Here is an 18,454-nt window from a genome sequence, read left to right as displayed (position 1 = left end):
CTGACATCTTAAGTAACTGCTTTGCAACACCTCACATTACTGAGATATTATTTTGGGAGTGGAAATCACAAAGACTCTGACTGGTTTCTCTGTTTACATCAACCACAGCAACAGCGTCAATAGTTTCACGTTTGAAAGTTCAACTGCAACAAATTTAAAGTTAGAAATAATTTTTGCTTTTATATGTTGGTACCAAGATTGGGTGTTGCTATGGGTAACGCTGCAGCTAACGTAAGTGGCACCACTCTGCTTGGAAATAAAACAGCTTCACCTCAAATCATGATGTGAGATGGAAAAAAATAGAACGAGAATCTGTTTGTCTCAAGCACAAATATGCACACTCACATTCGGCCTCTCCGAGGTTTCATTCATGATTACCCCTTGTCTGTTGATGGTGGTCTGTTTATTTTCTTCTTTCCACGCATCTTATAAATATGATGGTATTTCCCCTCGTCTCTGCATAGGCATAATTTTCCACCCTTCCAGGTAGGAAGCTCAGCTTGGCAAGAAAATGTTCCAGCCCCCACCCCCTTTCTTTACTGCCACAGCATCTCACGCAGAGATGCATGAAGATTTGGACTGTGGAGGTATTTGTCAGTGGTTCTAAAGGTCCTCATTACTAAATGGCACAAAAAGTATCTGCCTTCAAGTTTGCAAGAGGTCTCTTGTCAGGAAATGAAATGACTTAATAAATATTCAGTAGTAAGAAACGTATTATGAAGATTCAAATGGATTGGGTTAGGGTTAGTCTGTGGGGAGCGTGGAGGAGCTCACAGTGAAGATCTGTGAAAGAGGTTCCAGTGTTATAAAGGTTTTATGGTTATGTTTATGTGTGATTTAGGGAAAGGTGGTCTAGTTTAAAAGAGAACCACAACCTTTCCCTAACCGTTCTCTGTAGTGTGATGGTCCTTTGTGTGTTCACATCATCCACTGCTGCACCTAGAATGTATTCTACAAGTATTTTGTGCTCACCGAGTTATTTTTAGCTTAATCTGAACCTGAAACATGTTTTTACAGTGTGGGCACATATAATACACATGCACACGAGAGACATTGTTTGGCGATACAGTGCCAGATCAACAGATAATCAACATCACGCCGTCTTCCTCTACAATTGGAATTTGCTCAGTTGTCACGGAGATGCAGCCACTTGTCTCCGTGTATTTGGTGATCATCTCCATGACAACTGAGGGAACTCCATCTGCTGATTACACCGTGTGGCTCAATAACAAGCCGCATACAATCCTAGAACATGGAACTCAAGATTAGATTGTTTGGTCAAACTACTGCAAGATACATTTTGATGCTTATCAGACAAGCTGCACGTTATGTAGCTGCTACAGAAAGTATTTGTTGTAGGATACATTTAAAATATTTCCACCTTTGTCCACAGTCCATCCTTCAACGTGGTTTTGTTGCGTATTTGGAGTTGGGTCGTTGTAGCAGCAGCTTCTACTAATCTACACATCCCCTCACCAGCAATTTCTTCCAGTTGTGCCTGAGGCGTTCCCAAACTAGATAAGATATATGATGTGTCCTCGGTCTACCCTGAGGTCCCCCCCCAGGTTGGACATGCCCATAAAACACGATGCCTGAACCATCTCAACTGGCTCCTTGGACACAAAGTAGAGCAGAGGTTCTACTCTGAGCCTGAGGCTGAGCCTGGTCTCCCTGCAAAGGAAGCTAATCTTGGCCGAAGCTGATGACTATAGTTGATGGTTGGACTTGCAAATTGAGTGTTACCTTCAGGTTTAGCTCCCTCTTCAGCACAGTTATTTACTGAAACAACACCAATTCCTCTGTCAATCTCAGGCTCCATTTTACCCTCTCTCAATACCTGTGGTTACTGCAGTATATCAAAGTCAGTAACCTGCAATAAAACGAGTGAAAGCATATTTTTAGCAACCTAGTTCTTTGCACACAATTTTATAGATGATATTCATAGATTACTGTTTTTTATTATCCTTTACGCCCTTAATCTACACGTCCATTTTACTAATGACAGTCTGGCTCGTAGTTCATCGCATGTCCTGTTGGAACAGATGGACCGACTGACCATCAGCACCCTCAGGCTGCTCCATCAGCAGGTCAGCAGGTCTGGGTTCAGTTTAAACCCCTCCACTAAGCTGCTGCTAGTTGCATTCAGACAGCAGGGACAGTAGCAGCACACGCCTGTGTGGGTTAGACAGATGCTCCTAGTTTTAGTCACTATAAAAGCTTATATTACAGAAGAGAGGACGTGAACTCTTTCCAGACAAATAGCAGCTACAATTGGTTCACACACGGCATCAGCTCTTCTCTTCCCACACAGAACATGGATGCACACTCCTCGTTGTATCTTCATGTTAAAGCTTTGTCATCAGTCCGTCATTATATCCGTACGTCAAATTTGGCTTAACACAGCACTTTACTGTCATTTCTCACAGTGATGACCAGTGACCTGACACTGTTATGATTTATACAGTTATCAAAATACTGTGTTACTAATAGATGTGTATCATTTAAAGATTTAATGTTGGAACATGAAGGAAATATATAATGAATGAATAATGGCTTCAAATTTAAAGTGCATCATCGGTCACAGAGTCAAGACGTGTGCAGTAAATGACAAACACAAACAGCTGAAGTGACTGCAGCAGTGCTCTTGGCTGCTCTTTGCTTCCAACTTGACCCTCTTAGCTTCTCATACAGCTTCATAGAATCAGAGTCAAGCTGGTGCCTCCGGCCTGCTGTTTGCAGTCTGTACAATCTTCTGGGCAGTTTTCTTGTAGGCGTGTAGCTGAATCGGGCGTCAATGTGAACGTTCGCCCAGTAGATGAAGACAGAAAAGCCTCTTTTATCAGCATAGGAGGATCTCATTCCCCCAGACAAGCAAACCAACATGAAATAATGAACATGATGCAGTGATGTGAACATAAAAAGATTTCACTCCAAACAAGTACTTTTCCTTTTAGGGAGAAAATGTTGAGATGTGTTAGCAGTGAACTGTGTTAATGTTTGGGATACAACTAAGTTCTTAACTTGGTGTTTTGCTAATTTTCACAGTCATTAACTCTGAACTTCGTGTTTTATTGACGCTCATTTAGCTGTTTATATAATGTAAATACAGTCAAGGCAAATATAGTTGTGTGTTTTAATGAGCACAGACATCTAACTGAATTACAGTTCAGTTGAACGTGGAGTAAAAATGTATAATGGTTATTTTATGTTGATTCATTATATTTAGGTAACACATCTAAATTATTTGCATTTGTACTGTATTTGCAAAAACATTCAAACACACACACACACACACACACACACACACACACACACACACACTGATTTCTTCTCATTCCAGTCATGTAACCACTTAGTTGAGGAATGATGCGTTACAGACGTCAGTCATCCAGAAATAATCAAACCTTTTATCCACTGAAAACCACTGATACACACATAAACCAGAGCCCATTTACTTTGAAGCTTGTGATATTCTACCTTTTTAGTGTAGCACCTTGTTGAGGAGTCCTGCTCTCTTATGTACTCAGCGTTGATGCTACCCACATGTTGTAAAGTATGCACACACACATGCACTATTTCATGTATGTTTTGTTGGTTTCCCCACAAGCCTGCTTGCGCACTTCACCCTCATGCCTCAGTGGTCAGTGGTGTCCAGGCTAAAGCCTGAATTAATGTTCTGAGACAAACAGAGCAGGAGGTGGTTCAGTGTTTTCAGATCCACAGCTACAGTGACCTGAAAGTTCACTCTCAGTAAGAAAAGATGGTTCTGTACGTTTCCTGACCCACTGATGGGAACGCATGCAAAAATAGTCCAATGACAATTTAAAGTAGCTTCACTGTCCTAGTTACTACAGGAGGTCCACACAGTTAACCTGGTCTAGAAAGAACACATTAGCAGTGTAAGAAGAGAAGCGCTGGATGCAGCATCGAGCCCTGGACCGACCCTGCTCCAAAGTCCCTGATGCAAAAGTGGTTAAAAGCACATTTGAATACTGCTCATACTGAATACTACAATACATGCTCAATGAAATAATAAGTGAAAGAGTTAGATTTACCACTTCTACCAAAACTGTAATCTCATGTATCTTATACATGTATCTCTACAGTTGTGCACCAACACTGGTGCCATGTGAGGAGTGAGTCTAACTTGGGTTGCAGTGTCAATCCATCAACCAACAGCAGCTCCAGACAAACGTCAAATACCATTACCATGTCATTATTTGAATCCACTGTTAATACTGTAATACTGTAAATACAAAGTTGATCACAGCTGCTGTCTTTGCAGAACTGGACTAGATCTAATCCTGCTGCCTTAGACTGTATGTCACTCAAAAGAAAGATCAGGATTCTTTTAAAGGGCTGATGTAGAGAAAATAGAGAGCGGGAGGCTGAGTAGGAAGGAGGTCAGTCAGAGAGGAAGGTTTATGCTGCAGGTGCACTAGAGAAAAGAATGGAATTCCACAAGCCTCGGTATATAACGGCGTCTTTTCTTGTGGCAATCATCAGTTTGTGCAGCGTTGCCATTATCAGTAAAAGGTCCATTTCCGATTAAGCTGTTTTCTCTGTGCGATAACCCAGGTCCATCACATTTGCTACACTCAGATGCTCAGTTGAGGACTCAAGTCAGATTGAGCCCACACAGCTTTAAATCTCTTATCAGGGACTAAGAAAAGGAAGGGGAAACAACAAGAAATAACAGGTTGAGTCAAAGCGTCCATTTTGAAACATTTGCTGGGTGATGCAGTGCCCTGGTTTGAACCTCGTGAAGCCCCGCCACCATTATGATCGACTTCCTCCCTCCCCGATCTCCTCTCTGAAACTAAGCTTCAAATTGCAGATGGTATCGCTGTGACAGAAAAGGGAAGGAAGTTTTTGTTTGCAAAGCGAGCTGTGCCATCTAATCCCGCACGGCTTGCCAGGAGAGCTGGCGTCATTAGATGCTAACGAGGGAAGTTGATAGAGAAGACGGGAAAGATTGTGATGTTTTATATGCTGATCAGCAGAGCAGCTGGAGTTGTGATGTAGAGCTCAAAGGAGATGTCCTCTCTGCAATGCTGGACAAAACAAGTCATACTCAGTTAGTTGATGAGGTACTTATAGATTATATACGGTGTACAAAGAGTGTTAACAAAGCTGTCTATGTGATACACGGGTACATACATACTGGGACATATACAAAGAGTGCAGATCGACTGTATCTGGCCTCTGGTAGTTCTGGGGTTTCTGTGATCAGGGATTAACATACTTTACAGCTCTGACTGGACAGTTGTTTTCTGATGTATCAGACACACAAACAATGGTTGAGAGTTGTTTGCACACATCATTCTGAGTTCTTTTGCGTCCCGTCAGCTCATTAAAGACGGATGTAAGAGAAATTGGAAGATCCTTCCTGTTGGCAGGTTGTCCTCACCTGGATGCGGCTCGTGCCGCTTCTGATGATGTTTGCTTAATTTTCAACTTTCCTCTTCAGTGTAAGTTGCTTTTTGAAACTGTGGAGCTCACTGCGGGTCGTGTCTCATCACAGTAGACAGCAGCTGTCGTTCTTCCAGCTTTTTGAATCTGTATGCGTCAGCAGCCACCTTTAAATCTCCCGGCTCTTTCTCATTCCGAGGGCAGAAAATACTGACGCTTCGTCCTTTGACATTTCACACTGACTTTAAATGTAGCCCAGGGTGGATGGATTGATGGGTCAACATGAAACAACTTTCCAACAGTAGACTGCAGTTTGAATCCAGTGTTTCATCACATCACTGTATGTAGTTTTAACCTAACCCTGGATCCAACTGTCTGTAACCTAAAGAGTGATGCCAAAGGGTAACTAGTGTTGGTACGAGATGTTGGACGACTTACAAATGAACGACGTTGGAATGGCAACATCTAAAAGTCAAGAGCTGTTTAACGGTACAGCTCATGCACTCAACATTGAAATTCAACTAGAAGAAAGTAGAAATGAACAGTATCTCCGTTACCATCACGTCAATATTTAGTTCATTAACATAAACAGCCAGTTGTCAGTAATCCATTACAACAACAGCTCCTGTCGTTCTGTTTGAAATTACTAGGATAAGAAACATTCATTCATGCTGCTGTTTACTGCTCACAAACCTGTTTCAGTTGCTTCTTATCCCCCCCCTCACACCAGTTTCTTGTTATCCTCCGACCTCCATCTCTCTGACAATCTATGAAATGTTCACGGTGCTCCATCTCTGTGGAAACAACACGGATCGGTGCAGCCGCATTCCTTCTGCATTTCACTTCACTTCACTGTTTGCCTGGTGGAGATTGGGTTTCTTTGACCTCTTTGCTCTCTCTAATGTTTTTTGACATGTCTTCAAACCAGCCTCATGCAGCTGCAGAGAAAGAAAACTAGCTGGTAAGATTGAATCTCATGGAAGACCACCTCTGGTATTCCTTCAGTAGGATGTGAATGATGTGCTGTAGCACTGTAAACTTTATTATATCATAATGTTTGATCTAGGATTTACTTTTTATTAAGGAAACATTTTGCCCTTGTGCAGTTTGTACTCATTAAGTCACTGCTATCTTACTTTAATAGTTTATTTTACAGTGCTGTAAATGCACCTCCTGGCTTTTCTAGCAGGTCAAAGGATCATAAACGTTTGATCTTCCTGTGTCTTTGTATTCAATGATTTCCTGTCTCCTCTCCTTTCCTCCTCCCAGCCCTCCCACAACAGGAAACATTCCTCAGTGTTACTGTAATTGAGGTGATGACACAGTGGAGAGTCGTGATGCTCTTGCTCACCTGTGCACATTTTGGATCTTCTGGTTGAAACTATTTTCCCTGAAGGTCAAAGTGGTGCAAACATCGATGGTTTTATGTATGTTGGAAACTCTCAGAAAGTCAAGCTGCTCTTGCCAAACTGTGATGGTTTTTATTGGTGCTGAGCTCCAACAAACTTTCCTCGTGGGAGTAGCTTTGAATAATTTTTCCATGAACGTCTGTCTTCCTTTCATTCTACTTACTGCGATGCTGTGTAATCTCTTTACTATTCAAATTCTTGTCAATTGTATTCATCTCTTCTTTATCATACTTCCTTTTCTGTTCCACAACCCTCCTGTCCTGACCTCAATTCCCCTCTTTCTCCCTCCCTCCTCACTGTTCACCAGCATCTCAGTGGGTTGTGAGCTCTTGTTTTCTGCTTGGGTGTTTTTGCCTTGAGTGGTGTGCGGCTGAAACTGGCTGCTTGTTGTCTTGGTAGGTGGTAACTTGGAAAGAAACAGATCGCTGTCACAACAAGGAAGAAAAATAAAAGGAGCAAAAAGGTTTCCTGGTTGTGGTGATCAGTTACTGTACTTCAGACTCGGGTAGAGAGAGAGGCCGAGTAGGTGATTAGAGGAAGTGGTCAAGAGACCTGAAGAGATCATCAGGAGAGAGAGGGCTGGAGAAACTGAATGGAAGCGACGACCTAGTCACTGAATATATACATTCTTCCCATGATTCATGCAAATAGAAATTATTTGGTGCAAAGATGGCTCATTTGAATTCCTGCAAACATTTGTACAGTTTCTAATCACTAGCTCGGCAGTGGAAATGTTTTCCGTATCGTGCACTGTATGCCATCTTCTAGCACAATTAGACAATTATTATATTGAAGGAGACACTAATTCTAGTCAGTGTCTAATTACTTGATCTTACAAACCACACAAATGACACGGTGTGCAGTTTGTGAGACATGTTAATCAGTACAAATAGCATCATAAACCCCAGGCAGCCGGGCTGTTAGTGATGTTTGAGGCAGGAAAATCATTTTCTCCTCTCAAACACAGATTTCTGCAGTGACCTTACTGTGATTTTGTTGTATTACTTGTTTTAAACGGGAAAAAAACACAATGTCCGTGGCTAAACCTGCTTCAATAACAAACCTCCAAGAGAAGGTGTTACCGTTTGGAGCCAGGCTGCACATATCGAGAGATGTTAGGTGGTGTCGTCTGGCTCTGATTGGCATTTCAGTTCATCCCAGACCTTTTGGGATGAGGTTGAGGTCAGAGTTCTGTGGACAGGAGACACATTCTCTGACATCAAACTACAAACTGCTTCAGTTTTGGAATGCTTTTGTTTAAATTAGCGTTGTAGCATTAAGATCCACGTTCATTAGAAATGTAGAACCACAGCTTAAGACACTAAGAATAGGCCTAGACCAAAAGCATGTGGTTTGTCTTAGATAAAGAGGTGTCTGGTTGCTTCTGATCCAGCAGGCGCATGTTTCGGACCCTCTATATTTAACCACTGGACCAGCTTCATATCTGTACTTCAAAAAAAATCCTATGAGTTTGAGAAATGATCTGTAAGTTTTTTAAAATCCTTTGTATCAACAAAAACAGTTTGTGATGGAGTAAAAAACAAAGCAGTTTTCTTTCACACCTTCAAAGTGAAATTACATCACTTTAACCTTTAAGAGAAAAGATGGTGTGAACTTAATCTCCCTTCGTTCTGTGTTAACAGTGAACATATCACTGTATTAACCTTTGCATTAACCTTTAGGATCTTATTTTGTTCCACCTCGGTGTAAATCTGCTTCATACACTCGCCAAACAAAGAGAAGACAAACACGTCACTGTATCACAGCAGTGTTCATTTCCACAGGTTAATTCTCAGGTTAATGCAGCTTAGTAGGAGTTCTGTAAAATCACTGTAGAGAAAGTTTAAGACTAAAATACATCCACTGAACATGAGTCACTTTATTATATCACCAGTTAGTTTCCAGCAGAATAACACAGAGGAGGAGAACAGGCTTCTTCTTTCAGTCCATTTGTTTTTCTCTTACATGTCAGGTCATGATGTTAGACGAGCAACATTTAAACTTGTTTTAATGAGATGTTGTTTTTAAGTGTTTGTCAGTGAACAGCTCTGAAGTTAGAAATAAGACAAAGAGCACGAGGACGTCGAGCTGTATTAGATACTCTTCCAGCTAGATTCTGGGTTGTCAGGTACATTTTTCATTGTTCGCTGTTCTCTCCTCCACACAAACATCAGCACATTCAAATGTTACTAAAGGGCACCTCATTAAGACGAATGTTCGACACATCGCTTCCCAAAATATGGAGAAATGTTTAGTCTGCTTGTAATCCGGGCTTTCTCTGCTTCTTTCTCCTCTGGCCTCATTAAACAAATCTCCATCCCGCATCCCGACCTGCCAGTTGGTCTGTTGGCTCAGCTGTGTACAAACAAAACCACAAATAAACACAGGATGGATACGGCCACATGTCCTGCTCCAAGATCTCATTTGATCCAAATATAAAAATGAAAGAAAATGAATGAAGACGCTAACAGTTTGCAGATTTCTGTGTATGAACATGGCTTACAGTGACTCTGTCAAACATCGCTGTTTATTTCCTTTACTGAAGCTTTCATATGCGAGACTTTGGATCTTTTTGTACCACACAGTTACATCATTTCCTCTGTCATGTCTGAATTATTATAGACAGAAATGACATCTATATATAAACTACAGCCTTTCTTTAACTTTCCTGTCACTTATATGAATCTACACAAAGCATAATGCACATACTGATGGTTTTTCATATGTTCTACTTCAAGTTTAGAGCAGCTTTTTTTTAATATTGACATTTCATTCAAGACTTTAAATTCAAATCTGATTATAATAGTATATTAAAAACTGACCGCTGATATTTGTTGCTTCAAACCGACGACAGATAAACATAAAAATATGTCTTAAGCATTAAGTTAACGTGACGACTGTGTCACAAATAAGCATCTATTGTCCAAGACCCCATGAATCATCATCATCACGATATCATCACTAACACGTGATGATGAACCTGCATTGTTTTATACTGAAGAATTGTCTGGAGCCATAAATACACATCTAATCTTTCACTGTTATCTGGAAACAAACACGACAATAAGCCGATTACTCTACAAAAGCTGTTGATGCTCCTTGATTTGTTTCCATATTTAATAGTGCTCCTTATGCCAGGCCGTCTATCCTACCAGCTCCATTCGATGCTCTGTCACATGGCCTCACAGATGGTGGCATCGTTTATAGCATCATTTGGACTCGTTTCAGTGTTGTGAAGCATGAAGCACTTGAGCGTGACCGAAAAAATGCTTTAGTAAGCTAAAAATGAGACAGTGAGTCTGACTTAAACTGAAGTTTAATTCACTCGTACTTCACCGTGACTTACTGTCCACGATCACTGAATGAAAGCTGTCAATAGCCACCGAGCAGGCCTCCAGTTACCGAGAGCACCGCACAGACGGCTTCATGACACAATATGGCAGCAATTTTGGGTTCCGCTCTGGCAAGAATCTGCTGCCCGCTTCCTTTTGAAAAGCCCTGAATGTTTGAGGCCGTCTGGAAGGTGAATTTCACGGCCAGTTTGGCAGCAGGATGTGTCTGGTCAGGGTGTTTGTGTAAACAGCTCTTAATGGTTGTAGCCTGCGGTGAAGCCTTTGTGGTGCACACATACACAAATATGTCCACACAAAATGTGCACAAGCATTAGACGCACACACGAACGCACGTGCAGACTTGCATATGTACCACAGACCATCATTGTTATCATTCATATGCAGTAAAGCCTATAGACCGCACAACAAAGACCTGTCGCTGCTGCAGAGTTCACCAGATGTGAAAACAGCTGTGTCAGCAGTTGTTGTTGTGTTAAATCTGTCAGCGCTGCTCTGTTTGTCTGAGCTGGTGGAAGTTACATGTTACATTAGCATTAGCCCGTGTGTCACGTTAATCTTTGGTCTCACATTACAGTTTTATGATTGAATATTAGCATAACGAAGCAGAGAGCTGAGGTGGTCGTCACTGCAGAAAGTTTGTCGTCTACTTACATTTAGTCAGTTTAGTCAGACGCTTTAATGCAAAGTGAGTTAAACGAACTAGTTCAACATAGAAAATGAACGGATGCGAGTCTGTTTTGTTTTTGCTTTTTCACTCCTGTGGAGGTTTTTAATGTTTTATTTGGTTTAATAACTGTGAGAATTCTGTCAACCAGCTTCCAGCTTATCTCTAAATTGAACCTCAGTAACTTCGGAGACTCCCAGTTTAACTGTGAATTGTTTATCTTAGAAATGAGTTCAACACTTTGACATTAATTTGTCTTCCTCCTTATCAGGTCATGTAACACACCATTTCTTTCTGTCGTCCCCTGGTATCACATCATTTTTCCAAATTTAAAATCCATCTGTTTATCCAGTTTCTAAGCTTCTTATCTTACTCACAGCTGCAGTGATGCAGGGAGAGAGGGCACAGTGGAGGATGTGAGAGTCCTAATAAACTCTCAGTTGATGGTCACGACCACTTCGTGGACTAAGCTACCTGCAGTGATCAGAGCTCCTACTGCTTGGATTATATATATATATATATATATATATATATATATATATATATATATATATATATATATATATACAGAACAGATTAGATTGTCTAAACCACACAACGACTATAAAACGAAAACAGAAATCCACCATGCAGCCAGATTTGAATTTAAGACGGGGCTGGTTTGAGGAACGTGTGCGTTTCTACTCAGTTTGTATTTTTGATCTCTCCAGATCATCGTCCCGTATCCTACGTGACCATCTTTCCAGTAAACAGGGATCAGGCCTGAGAAATGACTCATTCTCCACCAGCAGAATGTAATAAGGCTCTAATGAAGTTTATTATCCCTTTACAAAGGCCTGTCAAGTCTAAACTGTTTAGAGGGAACATTGTAATCATAATCATCTTCATGGATTCGACTGGAATAGGAAGACGGTTGATGGTCATTGAAGATCCTTCAGACTGATAAGATTACAACTAACAGAAATACTTTCTGGGTAGAAACTTATTACTTTCTAAGTTACTTTTCCATTTTTGACTATAAACTAAGATTTGATCCGTTATAAAATGTCAGTTACCAAAATACATATAATGTAAATATCTGCACTTCGTATGAACAATGTCTGATTTTAAAGGGTCAGTAGGTAAAACATTAAGATGATGACCCACATGAACCATGATACACAGTATTAGAGTATTTTCAGCAGGTCTACATGTACCTGTCTGTGGGTGAAGCTGATAACTCGTGCTGTGCATTTTTTCGTCTTGTATCTGAGTCCCGTGTGTTTTTTCCTCAGGTATTCTGTCCTTCACAACGGGAACCACACAGAGCAGGAGAAGACATCTCTGCACACCGACATAGAGTCCCATGAGTCCTGTTTGTGACCAGCAATGACTCCGCAGTCATGTCTCCGGCCACCTCGGCTCTCCCACCATCACCCCAGGAGCCAATAGAAACACTCTGCAGCCTTCACACAACTGGAGCTGAAATCCAACACAGATGCTGTGAATCTGACAGAGCTCCAACGAAACCAGAGCGCTTTAGGGACACAGGCGAGGAGTGTGACATTGCCAGGGGTGCATCTGGTTATAGTTTGGCTAAAACTTGACCCGTGGTCTCTTGAGGTGGCAGGAAACAGAATAAAGCAAGCTTTCTGCCTCTGTAATGGCAGTTCTGTCATGCTAGTTCTCCATTCTGCAGGGCCACATAGACGGCGCTTGCACATATGCACTGAACCAGAGCTAGAATGTGACTGTGATCCTATCAGCAGGCCCACTGGTCGCTCTCTGTAAAGTCCAGGTTGTCTTGTGGAGAACTGGCTTCAGTGGAGCTGAAGGAGGTTTTCACAGCATATGAAGTGATAAATAAGAGACTGTGTTGGAGAATCATGGAAGTGAATTATGTTGCCAAAGCTATGTGATATACACACAGTGGGTATATTTCTAATTATTAAATGAGGCTCTTGTTGTTTTCCAGCACATCATCTGAACTATTTCAGAAGGATGTCCCCTGCTTTGCTAAGTCTTCATTAAGCCCAAAGGAAAATGAGGCTGCAAGGTTGTGTTGAACCCTAGAAACTGTTGAAGTGCATTATAACGGTGTGTAATAACTCACTTCTAGTGGCCACACGCTCTGTGCTCATCATTTCACACGTCTCTGAATCATTTTGTTTTTCCTGCAATAAGAAGCAGAAGCTGCTGCTGAGATGACGTTGGGGCGTGTGTGTGTGTTTATGGTCGTTTGTGTGATAATGAGCGATGGTTTTGCAAAGAGCACGTCTGTACTGTCTGTGTGTCTATATACGTGTGTGTGTGTGTGTTATCTCGTTCTGTGTTTCTACCCCCTCCATGTCAATACATCATCCCTTTTATGCTGCTTAAAGCACATTTCCTGTCCATCTCCTGCAAATTCTCTTTCTTCCAGTACTTCTGACTTACAGCATAAAACTCTGTAACACGCCGCAAATGGTTAATTAACGCTGCTGCCACTTCGGGAGTCCAGTATGAAAACAGTGAGGGTGAATCATATCAAACTTTTTACTCATGGTTACTGTGTTCTTACGGCTCTGCTGCTTCCATGAACTGTGTTTAGCTCTTTTCAGTTGAAATAGTTAGTTGAGGACATTTTGTAGTTTTTTATTTGTAGTTTCATTTTGTTTTTATTTCTCTCTGCAGCACTGAAGAAAAAAAGGTTTGATGCAGGATAATGTCAAGTTAAATAGAAAACGTTGTATAGTGGGAAGAAGAGGGAGGTTTATAATAGAATCATTGCTCTTTTCCTAGTCAATAGTTTTATATTGGCAATGGATAAAATGACTCACTACTAATGCTGCAAGACTTTTTTTTTAGTTAATTGTCCTGATTTTGCAGCACAGTTTGCACAATCAGTGTTGTCACTGTTCATAAGATGCTATTCTTTAGTAGCCAGTGAAAAAAAATATAAATTAACTGTACATTCACCAGGTGGACAGGTGTGTTGTGTTGTGTCTGCTGGATGTGAACATCAACGTCAGGCTTTAGGTTCAAAATGCAACAGTTCTGAATTTGACAATTCTTTCCAACCATGCAAATGAAAAACCCTTCAGTCCTGTTCTTTAAGATTACTGCATTATTACTTTTATGCTGATTACTGGAATGTTATTAACAGCTTAAATGTTTTTTCTGTGGGAACCACAGTTTAGAAGACGAGTAAACAAGTGTTCCAAAGTCAAAGCAGACACAGAAACAGAAGTGTAAATGTTACATAGAACCATCTCAAATAATTTATTAGTGCTGATTCACTGGCTCAGAGAAAAGCCAAAAGATTGGAAACAGTGGGCGGGAAGGCGAAATACAAATCCTCACAGAGATAAACCCATCGATCGCAGTGTAGAGAAAATATCCTGAAGAATGACAGCAGCTGTCCCGTTCCTCCAGATTATACTTCATCACAGAGAGAAGAACAGAAGAACAGGCTCAGTCTGAAGACTTCACTTCAGTTTCTATTTGTGTTGTTGTTTGGGGAATTTGTACTTTGCACAAATAGAAAAACAATATTCATTTGAGGAGAAATCAATCATGAATGTAGCACTTTGATGTATTTAACCAGAGTTTTGGACCTAAATGTGAATACTTGGTTTTTCAATATATATATGTTTCAGTGTCCTTGTGCAAGAAACTTGTAGTTTTTCTTCTCAATGATCAACATATGACTCTAACCCTGCAGAGGGCAGCTTGGACTGTGTAGATTATGATTGAAGAATGGATGGAAACGATGATTTGAAGTTCTCAGTTCACTACAGTGTGTTCCAAAAAGCATCAGATGCTCGAGGAGGGATAGTGACAGGAGTGATGTCTACCTGAACTCAGAGTACAGACACTTTCACAGCCACACTCTAAAAGGTCTGAGGCAGAAGAAGAGAACAGTCACAGAAAATAATTCACATGAACTCACATCACGTCCAGACTGTGGTTCGTCCTCAGCCCCTGAAGAAGCCTGACAGACATATTCTTGTTGGCTCAGTTCAGTCGCTACTCGACTCATTAAAACTTGTGAAAATGCACACAGATCAACGTCCATCACAGAGGTTTACTCTCTTATTGTTGAATTACTGCTGCACCTCTGTGGGGAGTTTTGCACAATTTAAGGACCTGGTGACTTCAGCTTTGTGTGCAGCATTAAGGGAAATGTCTGATGTGAACATTTTTTGTTGCTGCTTCAGTATTTTGGATTTCTGTGACCTCGTCCATAACTAAAGCACAAGCACTTTTACGCCATAGTTTTTGTTGTAGATAAATCGGAATATTTTTTATCCTCCGATAAACCAACTGGCTCGTTAAGATAATGAATGCATGGATGAATTCTTTACAGTATGTGTTGAAAAAGTAAAGACGCCTGTTAAACTGTTCCTTACACAGAAACAAAGGAAACTACAGAATGAGTCACTGCTCATTTCATTGTGACTTGAGTTGGTTAAATTACATTTTGTTTCACTAAAATTGCAAAATGTTCTTTTACTTGCAGAGTAAATTAGCCTTTCCCTCCTCATTATTTTTTGATTCTGTCTCAAATGGAGGAATCAGTGAAAGTAAGTGGTTAGAATTAATGATTCTAACTTGATTGAAAATGTTTGATTTTCCAACTAATGATAGAGCCGAAAACCACCATCCATCTATTTTTACTTTTTCCAGTTGGATCAATAAAGAAAACTCATTTCTTTTTAGTTTTCCTGGCATTATTAGCTGAACAGAATAATGAAGGAGTCGTGGTATCTGGAACCGTCGTTGTTCTGCAGAATGAGAAGAAACAGAAGAACAAAAACTGTAACTGTACATAAACTAAATAATGCACAATTCAAGAGAGACGTTGTGAGTCCAGACAGGATTTATTGGCAGTTACATTTATGTTTTTACATCTTTAAACCCACATTCTCTCTTTTAAATTAAGCACCTGCTTGTTGTTCGTACGTTAGTTTAAGAGAAGGCGGTCTTCGTGGTGTTGAAGGTCGTGCTTTTTATATATATATATTCTTCTATATTTTACTTCTCTTTGCTGTTTAATACCATAGACTGGCTGCAGTTTCCATGACACCTGTGGAGAAGCTTAATGTCAGGCTGTGTGCTCTGTCTGTCTGTCTGTCTGTCTGTCTGTCTGTCTGTCTGTGTGTCTGTCTGTGTGCGTGTGTGTGTGTGTGTATGGGGGGGATTGTAGATTTAGAGAAACTGAAGGGATGAGGATGAAGAGCATCTGAATTTGTCTTTTCACTACGACAAAGACTCAGTTCCAGCATCCACCCACATGAATTTGGATTCACCCCAGACTCGTCCATTTTTCAGTGGTACAGTATCCGAGCCTGGCGTTTCCATGAGACGGTGAACTCAGAGTGTTGTGGTCAACTAAAGTGTTTCCAGAGTTTCCTGACACAAAACAGGCAATTTTCTCTGACCATCTTTAGCCCTCAAAAGATTTTACTGCAGACAAATACCTCAGTCCTTAATACTCACGGTTAAAAAGAACATCAGGCTTTGTTGACACTGACTCAGAATCAGAGTGGAGGTTTTTCTAAAGCTGACATTTTTCTGCTGTTCAACAATCATAGAGGAGGCACAGAGGTCGACTTCTACGTCTGTTCACAGCTTAAAAAACACCTGATAATGCTTCAGTGCAGCCTCAGGACGAGAGCGATTAGTGAGGACAGTGAATGTCCCACCTTTAAGAAATATTTGCTTGAGGTTGATGAAAGTCACCTTTAAGAAAAACCTGAAGACGCAGGTTGAGTGTAACATGTGATTCACAGGAAATGTTGAGTCACTCCATCAAATGTGGCTTTGAACAACTCTGGTTATTACCTGAGACATTTTGCACCTTTTAAATGTGACCTCATAAAAAGCAGCCAAACAACATCTGGGAACACAACGGAAAACCAAAACCTCTGGTTTGTTTAGAGCCAGCAGGCAGCGCAGCCACTAACACACAGTCCTCTACTAACTTTGTGCAACCTTGCAGAACTCAGCTCCTTCAGCGGGACCTGACCTGGTGATAGGTGAGGGTTATCTTCCATCCTCCTCAATAAATCAGGAGGACAGACGATAATTAAGGTTTAATCTAACTCCATTAAAAAGCCATTCGTTTTTTCCTTCACCTTGAGTAGAATCCGTAGCCTTTAAAAGCCTCTAAATATCCAGTGACACAACATATATGTCAAATTCATTCTCTTTCTTTCTGGAAACTGTTCATGTTGTTGATTGCAGAAGAGCTCATCCACCATAATCACTCAGCTTCTGGTTTCATTCATCTTTGCACATGCTGGTGTGACTTTTTGTTTTCTAATGCTGGATTATATTCTTCATGTAACCTCAAAGGTAATTTGTGATACTCAGTTCTTAGCACAGCCTCTTTGCCTTTTCATTTGCAAAATGAAAACCTCCCTTAGACATATTTTATACATTCTACCTGCCTTATTAAATGTCTGATAAAGCCACTATCTAAGTCTTACTTTGCAGGTTTTTGCAAGAAAGTGCAGAAAACTACATTTGTAGCTGTCAGAGAGAAGGAAGGAGTTTGGTAACGTATGACTGGGAGACTTTTGCTTGGATTTACAGGATACAGGGCTAGTTTGGACCCTAATCGTAAAGAACGATCTATTGAACATGATTAAAAAAAGCAGGGTTTTGACAATGGCTGCAATTTCCTGCGTTTTGTTCCATGTCACTCCTGTTCTGTATCTTCCATCACTACAAAAAAGATTCATTTACATTTGCAGCTAACAGCATGAATGTGTAAATAGATAATAATAATAAAAAAACTCCCACAACTGTCCAAAGGAGACAAAAAACAACTTTTATAAAACTCTTCAGTATTTATTTTGACAGAACAAAATGGGTATTTTCATGTATTAAAGAACATAAATGGCTTCTCTTTCAGGGAGCTGAAATGTGTATGACTTTTTCTGTTGCTATGTGACAGTTCCGATAAAGGCTAATTAAAGATTAAAGAGATGTTAATAATCCTGGTGTTGACTTTCTTTGTCACTTCGATCACTGCACTCATCAGTTAGACTGAATAGGAGGGATACAATGGAGATGAAGCGCTCACTCCAATGATTTCCGTTTCCTCACTGAACTAAGCTAAGCTTGTGCGGGAACCATTGACAACTTGACAACTCAGAAAGATTAAGTCAGGAAGACAAATTCCTAAAGATAAAGGACAAAAAGAGCATGAGAGTGATGGATGCAAGGAGTTTTACATACATCTCAGCATCGGCAGTGAATTATTGTGACACCGCTCTGTGAAGCTCATGTTTTGAATAGTGGAATAGAAATTTAGAAGAAAGTTTAAATGTGTTGCAGACGGCTGAAAGATGTTTGTCTGTCTGCTGTGAAATTAGATTTTCTCATCACAGCTCAATCTCAGTCAAGACTTTCAGCCACAAAATGTAAAATACTTCCCCGCTAATGAAACAAGCTCACTGCTCTTTATAATGTGTCTTTTGACAGCAGCCATGTGGGAAATTAGATTGTGAAATAGCTCAAACTGCAAACAGCCGACAAAAATTCTGACATGTCAGAAACTCTGCTGAATGTCTGAAAACCAGAACGTTAATCGTTCAGATGATTAATAAGGTGTCGCGACCCCAGTCGACTGCATGCCAAACAGCTGA

General features: G+C 40.6%; 1 protein-coding gene across 2 annotated transcripts in view; it reads left to right on the top strand.

Annotated features, from left to right (window-relative positions):
• Positions 1-16,007, top strand: part of htr4 (5-hydroxytryptamine receptor 4) — a 110,761-nt gene extending 94,754 nt beyond the window's left edge. For both annotated transcript variants that reach the window (XM_026357038.1, XM_026357036.1), the window contains exon 7: positions 12,113-16,007. In XM_026357038.1, the coding sequence (XP_026212823.1) occupies positions 12,113-12,200 (88 nt within the window). In that variant the 3' untranslated portion in view covers positions 12,201-16,007. The remainder of the gene's footprint in view (positions 1-12,112) is intronic.
• Positions 16,008-18,454: the final 2,447 nt, after the last annotated feature.

The sequence above is a fragment of the Anabas testudineus genome, chromosome 10 (genome assembly GCF_900324465.2).
Source record: "Anabas testudineus chromosome 10, fAnaTes1.2, whole genome shotgun sequence".
NCBI classification, from domain to species: Eukaryota; Metazoa; Chordata; class Actinopteri; order Anabantiformes; family Anabantidae; genus Anabas; species Anabas testudineus.
Note: the sequence above shows the minus strand (reverse complement) of the source record. Positions and strands in the feature narration are given on the sequence as shown.